The sequence below is a fragment of the Poromitra crassiceps genome, assembly GCF_964638095.1.
Source record: "Poromitra crassiceps genome assembly, contig: HAP1_SCAFFOLD_1559, whole genome shotgun sequence".
Taxonomy (NCBI): domain Eukaryota; kingdom Metazoa; phylum Chordata; class Actinopteri; order Beryciformes; family Melamphaidae; genus Poromitra; species Poromitra crassiceps.
The window spans coordinates 20,001-28,442 of NW_028150853.1; the positions used below are offsets into that span (position 1 = coordinate 20,001).

The following is an 8,442-nucleotide window of genomic DNA, read 5'->3' on the forward strand; positions in this document are numbered from 1 at the left end:
AGTTGAAGAAGGAGCAGGCCTACACACACACACACACACACACACACACACACACACACACACACACACACACACACACACACACACACACGCACACACACACACACACACACACACACACACACACACACACACACACACACACACACACCTTGTCATTTCATGGATCGTATTATTGTACCATTTTCCACCATGCTGTGCAGTGATGACTTTAGGATCCTGTCATACAATCCAGTCGTGTCTTTGCTTATTATGATTTGTTTGTCTGTACCTTTCATTTCTTGTGAGGAGAGCTATTTTCATAAGCCCCTTACATTTATTTAATCTAACCTGCCCAAACTATTAATTCCAGCTCTACTTCCTGTTTTTCATTGTATCAGAGTTGTTGTTTTTTAATCAATGAGGCCATTTACACCTGGCATTAACATGCGTTTTCTGCCATCAGATTGCAATCCGATTGTATTTTATCACTTCAGCCTGATTCCATTTACACCTGGCACTAACATGCGTTTTGGGTGAACAGATTGCAATCCGATTGCTCTCCAGCTCGAACGTCATCACGCGCGCGCCCCCTGAACGTGTGCATGCATGTTTGCATACATGCACAGGGAAATAGAGGTTATTGTTAAGCTCAAATGCACAGTGAACGTCCCCTTCACCTGGACAAAACGATGGCCGATCACGCAGCACTGCATCTATTTCTTTATAAAAAGGACACGTTGCTCTGCCCCTGCCACTTTTCTTGTTCTTGTCCTTGGCCTGTCTGTAAGCCGTGTTTCCATTACTAAATATCGCAATAAAAATCGGGTAATGCAAACACGTAAATTTAGAAAAACCTCCCAAATATTGCAAAAAGCTTTTGCGCTCTCATGAGGTAGTTTTTCAGACGTGTCGATATAGCAGTTTTCTCTGTAGGTTCTTCTCCCATGGAGCTGGGAGACACTGGGTCCGTGACACACACACATAGCCTACATACGTTTTCCGTGCATGTCATTGGCTGTAACCACCTGTGTTGCGTTCAGGTAACATCCTAAATTACAATGTTATACAATTGAGAGCATAATTTATCTTTTATATGAAAGGAAAATGAGGGGGAAAGGGTTCGAACCCTTTCTCCCTCATTTTCCTTTCATTTTCCACTCCTTTTCCAAAGGAGAAGTGTTGATATAAAAGAGAAATTATGCTCTCAATTGTATAATATTGTAATTTAGGATGTTACCTGAACGCAACACAGGTGGTTACAGCCGTGGCAAAACCTCCGAGATGAGGGCACACACCGGTGCGGTGCTGCCAGGGAATTGCGTTCAGGACAGGTGTGCGCGCCGTCACCGACTTCCGAAGATTATGTATTTCCGGTAGTTGCTGAATGCGTTTTGAGAGGACGCATTGCATTTACACTTGTGTTAAATGTTGTCATAATGCATCCCTGACCACCTCCGGAGGTGGTTTGGCCGATCAGATTGCAATCCTTCTTCAATGCGTTTTGGGGGTGTTTACACCTGTACTTTCAAGTGATAAAATACAATCGGATTGCAATCTGATGGCAGAAAACGCATGTTAATGCCAGGTGTAAATGGCCTCTATGTTTCATCACTAAGTAAACTAAAACAAGGTATTCTAATTCTGGTACTGTACTGAAGCCCCACCCCCTTTGCTCTTTGCCGACTAGACAAGAAGGATCCTAGCCGTGCTGATATTTCACAGCTGTTCTAAACGCTTCCTTGATTAGGCTGCGTTCAAACAGCGCTCGCACCCAGGGCCAACGGTATGGATTTAACCTTCATTATGAACGGTAAGCTGAAATTGTCTGTGTTAACATCAAGGTAGCCAGCATTAGCTTAGCTAGCTTGCAGTTGGGAAACTGCATGCAGCAAGTTTACCTGTTGTTGCTTGCTTGGCAACACTTGAGCAATCCTGAGGGAACTGTTTTTGTTGGCGGAGACGAATAAGAGACAGAAATCATCTGTTGTCGCAAATTACTTGAAAGAAGAATGCTATTATGAATAGCTCTGTTTATGCTGTACAACTGTTGTATAAAAGCAATATCACACTCGAGGTCGTGATGTTGTTGTCTAATATCACCACGGCTGTGATTACAACCGAATCACAGCCGTGGTGATAATAGACAACAACATCACTGATGTGATATTGCTTAACTGCCTCCTTTCTCAGGGGTGTGTGACTGTTCTCCTCCCTGAGAAAGACTTCAGCTGAGTGTTTGTATTAACTGATATTGTTGTGACTTCACCGCCACTAATCCTTGGTACATCAGGTATATACAGTACGGTGCGAGCAGTGTATTGACGTTAATACGCAACAAGAATAGACCATTGTGAATTGTATAAATGTGACACAAATGACCCAGTGGAGGTCTAATATAGTGATGAAGATGTTCAATTACTGAAAGCTGGATTTATTGTTCATGCATAGAATTCAATTAGTGTCGTATGTGAGTGTTCAGTGGCTTCTTGTTAGTCAAGGTGTGTGTGTGTGTGTGTGTGTGTGTGTGTGCGTGCGTGTGCGTGTGTGTGTGTGTGTGTGTGTGTGTGTGTGTTACCTTGACGTTTAGCTCCTTGGCCACCAGACTGGGGCTGAGGGGTAGCCGGCAGCTGTTCCTCTGGAAGAAGTTCTGGACATTTTCAAGACCCTCCTGCAGTGCCACCTGGACACACACACACACACACACACACACACACACACACACACACACACACACACACACACACAAAGATGTTAGTACAAACAAAATACTGAAATGTAAGTACTACATGGTACAGTAAGTACTTTGTGCCTGTGTACTAGTCAGAGCACATCCTTATCTCTTGTCATCTTTAACACACACACACACACACACACACACACACAGACAGACAGACAAACACAAAATGTAAACATGCCGCTATCTACCTGAAGTCAGACCACAACCTAATCCATCTCTAACACACACGTGTGCGCGCACAGAAACACACAGAGCCATTCCTCTGCCTAACCTCTCTTGCATGTTGAGGCGTCCACACGTAGGGCCCTATCGTTGTACGGTGCTATCGTTAGCGCTGCCTTTGCGATGCGTTTGCGTGCCTCTTATTGCTATCTTCCCAGCGCACCGTCCAGTTTTGCGCTGTGATGACACAGGTGTAGGCGTGGCCCAGGCGTGTCGGTGGGCCTCTAGCCTATCATGTGTCTCGCGCAAGTGTCATTTAGCGCTGTGGGGAAGATACCGTCGGTATGTGGCGAGTGCAAAAAGAGGTTTGGGAATTGCCCGTTCCAAAATAGGCGGTCCAGTGCAATGTGTTAGAAAAAATCGCCTTGGGTGCTCTCCATTTTAATGCCAGCAAATAGCTGGTCTTAGCGCAAACGCAGACGTACGCCTGAGCGCAGACAGTATTCTCCGGCGCAGTGCAGGAAATCCTCGCTTGGATAGGGCCATTACGCACGGCTCGCGCGCGGACACACAATTCCCTCCTCAGAATGCCACGTTGATTTTCAACTAACCTACACTGCAGAAAAAAACACACCTTCATTTAACAATGAGAATTCGTTTGTCATGGTTTTGTGTGAAAAAGTGATTTGCGTTTTGAATTGGATTACCAGGGGAACGAGGGTCTGGCCGGGCGGAGTCTGTGTGTAGCGCGGGGAGGGGTGCTTTGTGTTGGGCTATGAAGGGGGGTCTCCCCGGAGGTCGGTGCACAGGGTGGGTAGAGGCACTGCCGAGGCACCGAGGCTGTGCTGTGCTGTGTTGTGCTGTGCTGTGCTGTGCTGTGTTGTGTTGTGTTGTGCTGTGCTGTGTTGTGTTGTGCTGTGCTGTACGTGGTCCCGCAGATCAAAATCAGTTTCTGGCAGAAAATCACTTTCTGACACAACACCGTCCAGTACACTACAGTAGCCATTGATAGTATAATACAGTAACCTCTCTCCCTGCACAATTGCACCATGCAACAATAAGTTAACCCGAATGGACAATTCTGGTATAGGCTATTGAAATAAAATCTCACACATCCCTACCTTATTAACACATTCACTGCCAGCTGTTTTTTTTTTACTGTAGGTAGCTTCTGCCAGAGGGGTTTTTTGAGGATTCTGGCTCATCTTTCAAGACCTGAGGATTCTTTTCTGCTAAGATTTTGTGAACACAAAATATCTCAAAAGAACTAATAGAATGTGTGCTTTCTCTGTCTAAAAGAGTTAGTTTGTAGAGTTAGTAGTTATGTAGGCATTAGCACTTGAATACAGCATGGTTTCAGCATCTGAAAATTTAAGCTGAGATAAATAGCTTTTTGTGAAATTCGATAGAACAGTCACTTTAACCATTCATTTTTGGCATCAGTAAGACGTCAGACATCTAAACAATAGTTTTGAACAGTAATTTCCTCCATAACAGCAGGAAACACCCCTCTCCTTCAAACTCCTCCCTCCGTGTGTGTTCTTCTTGGCTGCAGCGGGCGTGTCACAAGCTCGTTTCTGTTGCTGCTGTAACCTTGCGTCACCAGGCTCACTGCTTTGCTGCTGCTGTGCCTGTCTGCTGGCGGCCGCTGGGCAAGTCTGGATGGGCTCGCTCGTTTCTTGGGAGTTTCGGTTGAGAGCTTTGATGAAGCTTTTGCGATTCTGGTCTTATTTATGCTGCGTGTTTCAAAGTGTGTTCCACCCGTAATCTATTATGCAAATTTGCAATCCCTCACCGCCAGCAATCAGCGCGAAAACGAAAGCGTTTTCGCCAATCCATTCTACAGTATGAGAATGGTTTCATCGCGCGTTCCCCTGCAGTTTTGGCTCTGCTTTTTCTAGTCTGGGAGAGCACTGTCGCCACTTAGTGGGTCGGTGAAATGGGTGGCTCCAATATTTATATAAGAGATGTAAAAGGGTTAGATGCACATCCCACGGTCAAAAAAAAAAAAATCATTTTTTTGACGTATTAACACGTCATTGGCAGTCAACCGTTGGATTTTTTTTGACGTATTAACACGTCATTTGCAGTGAACGTGTTAAAGAAACGAATAGGCTATTTTTAAATGTGTATGTTATAGCCTATATGAGCGAAACGACCAATTAAAAGGCTACTAATTACAAAAGCATCAATTTTTGTTACAATCCGAACTGGTTCATCCTCCAAATCTCTTCCCTCTCTCGTTCCCCCCCCCCCCCCTCCTCTCTCTCTGACTCTCTCCCTCTCCCCATCTAGGCTATATTTTCTCTCCCCATATTTCTCTCTCTCACTCCAGTCCCGAAGCGGATAGAGACTGAGAACTGAGTCTACTCTCAGTGAGGAGGAAGCTGCTGACGTGACGCTGTGGTTTTATGGGCATGAGCACACCTCCACAATGCTTTTGGGCATAAACACGCCTATACAGTGATGTGCGGCGAGATGACGTGAAGCGCAGCGGCGAAACGCCCACAATTAGGGCTTTGCGCGGCGCTATTCCAGCGCAAAACGGGCGCTAACGCAAATCGGGAAGATAGAGCCCTTAGTGTAGTAACACTTGGTACACTGCTATCTTCATGGTGTTCCCTTGTCATTGCATCCCTTACTGCAGGGCTATTCAACTAAATTGTTCAGGGGGCCACATTGTCAGAAACCTAAGGGACCGGGGGCCGGACCCCGAGCCATTATATGTACACTTGACACAACCCGCCACCACATTTTCGCAGCCGTGCTGCTGGAACTATTATTAAATAGGGGGTGCTGTAAGGAATGGAAGAAAATTTGATGTTTTTTGGACTTTTATCCATATTTAGAAGAATATTTAATTTTAAATTAACATTAGGATTATACTGTTGTGATGTCATTATTCAGTATCTTCTCCTACTCACTTTCATGTAAGCACCTGCTCTCCCTTTAGTCGTTTTACACTACAATAGACAGCAACACAGGCATAAACACTGAACATTATTATTATGGAAAACCAGATTATGATGAAAATCAAACACTGTAATGTAACAAACAAGGAAAAATGAAATAAAAAAGCTTCTCCCGGGCCAGTCATAGATCTTTGTCCCCCACCCAAAAAAAAAAAAAAAAAAAAAAATATATATATATATACCGTATATATTTTTTTAATATCAAACTCTGGCGGGCCGGATCAAAATTCAAACGGGCCGTATCCGGCTGAGGAAGGGCATGCTGCCCGAAACGTAACCACCGGTGTCAAATAAAAACACCCAAACTGGAGCCTCTGCAGTGTGCGAGCTTTATTTATTTTTCGCCAGTTGAATAGGCCTGTCTTACTGTATCTGCTGTCTCACACACTTACTAGAAATGTAGTTCTAAAGAAATGTAGTTCTAAAGAGGTCCACGGCTTGGTTTCCGCTGCAGTTGGGCTGAAAACCACAATCTAATGCAACAAATATGTGAAACAAGCTATAAAAAACATTCTGGTATATTCCCGTAAATTGCCCCATTTCTAGAATGCCTGATATTCCCTTGGCTAGCTCTCATCCAGCTGCACCTGGAAGGTGACGGTCTAGAAACCTGAGACACAGCTGAAGGTGACGGTCTAGAAACCTGAGACGCAGCTGAAGGTGACGGCCTAGAAACCTGAGATGCAGCTGAACAATGTGCTACAATTGGAATGCAGTCAACCTTTGAGCGTTATGTTTTATTGGTTGCCAGATATGTCAGTAGTGTAAGTTGCTAAGCTAAGCAAGACGGACCTTAATATTAAGCTGTGTTTCAAACGCTTCCTCAAATACGTTCTTTTTAAAAATATGTTTTATATGAAATTCCCTTCGGCGATTTTTTTTTTTGGATTCAGCACCGACAGAATCTATTGAGCGTTGAGTGCGTTTTTTTTCTGGTAGGCCTACTGTATTTGGAATTGATATCTTGTACAGTGCCGTTTCTTCTCAAGTTCCGACCACACAGCCCACATAAACTTTTGCAAACTGAATCAGCTGTAACGTTCACATCTGTTGACATTTTCTCACTCCTGACATTCTCTGAGTGATTGCCGTGGTAACCAGTGACAGAATGACTCATAATGAAAATGCCCCCGTCACAATAACACCTGCCTCTTCATTCATTACCACTGTTAGACAACATAGAAAAAGAAAGAAAATCCCCAGACTCAAAATTGTATAGAAATGATTCCATGAGCAGTGTTAGCAGTGTGCTGACTTTCTCCCTGACCCCCTGCTGACCTGTCGTGTGGACCCTCCAGCCTGACCCCCTGCTGACCTGTCGTGTGGACCCTCCAGCCTGACCCCCTGCTGACCTGTCGTGTGGACCCTCCAGCCTGGCGGACCCTCTCGGCCACGTTTCCCAGCAGGGTGACCAGGTGCGTCTGTTCGTCCAGCTCGGCCCTCAGCCTCGCCCCACACAGGCACAGCAGGGCACCCAGCACCCGCTCATAGCGCCGCCCCCAGGCCGGATCTTGCACTGCATCTCTCAACAGCCTGCAGCCGTCACACACACAACACAACATCTTGACACTCAGCTGACGCTCCTATTCAAAACACATTTCAGTATGAAAATGAAAGCATTCATTCTTAGCCAGGGGTGAGAAATGAACTCCTTATTTAAAGTCCCTGGAAACCAAAATTCAGAGTTAGACCCATTTTTCCTGGTTTTCACCATTTCTGTGATCAGGATTTTTGGGGGGCGGGCCTTAATGTTGGCGCGATGACATCATGGAGCGATACTTAGCATGGTCCCTCCCCTAACACTATATAAAGGCTGAAGTGCCTCAGAATGTATGAAGTTGCACAGCACTGGAAGCACTTCAGCAGTTACAGAGCAGAGAATACTGCCTCTTTTTTCATGATTCTGAAACCTAATAATTTGATATACTTGGCAACATTTTTAATCGTTCAAATTTGGCTGGGGGGTTAATAACACAAGCTTCTGTGGTATGACAAACAATAATAATAATAAATAACTCAAAACACATTTATTTTTGGTTTCCAGGGACAAAAAAATCCAAATACTGTACATTGGAGATCGGCAATGGCCTGAATCCATCGCCAATCTCCAATGTATTTGTCTTATTGCCCAACCCAAATTGTCTTATCTTATCTCAACTATGGCATTATAAGTACTATGCTCTACCCACTGAACAACACTGGGCGATGATGTAACCTAGTGGTTAGAGACTAATCTGTAAAGTAATAAAGAAATTATCAGATAAGTAGCGATGATACAAATGTAATGATGTAGGCTTGGCACGATCAGCCCGATAAAAGGTGCAATTTCATTGCACAATAGTTCAAAAGCGGCTTTGGACATCCTGAAAAAACAAAATAATAATCTGCCCACCATCACCTTATGGCTGGTTGTGGTATTATAGCCATTAGCTGGTGAATTAGAATTTTACCAAGTACTTTTTTCGTCTTTGGTTGAAAGCCTGAAATCTGGTCAAGATTCAAGATCTTCAAGATTCAAAGATCATTTTAATAGCCATTCAGCACCTATTTTGTAGTTGGTTTTTGTGACATCTCAAAGGTTTTCATTCC

The 8,442-nt window shown here is 44.3% G+C and overlaps 1 protein-coding gene across 1 annotated transcript in view; it reads right to left on the reverse strand.

The window, feature by feature from the left end:
- The window catches only part of LOC310771949 (phosphatidylinositol 4-phosphate 3-kinase C2 domain-containing subunit alpha-like), a gene marked incomplete at both ends in the record, with an annotated part of 27,078 nt that extends 19,692 nt beyond the window's left edge, over window positions 1–7,386 (reverse strand). The window contains 3 exons of the mRNA XM_083664443.1: window positions 1–19; window positions 2,558–2,662; window positions 7,206–7,386. The exon at window positions 1–19 is cut by the window's left edge and continues 74 nt beyond it. Coding sequence (XP_083520569.1) covers window positions 1–19; window positions 2,558–2,662; window positions 7,206–7,386 — 305 coding nt within the window. The remainder of the gene's footprint in view (window positions 20–2,557; window positions 2,663–7,205) is intronic.
- Between the last annotated feature and the right edge of the window lie 1,056 nt (window positions 7,387–8,442).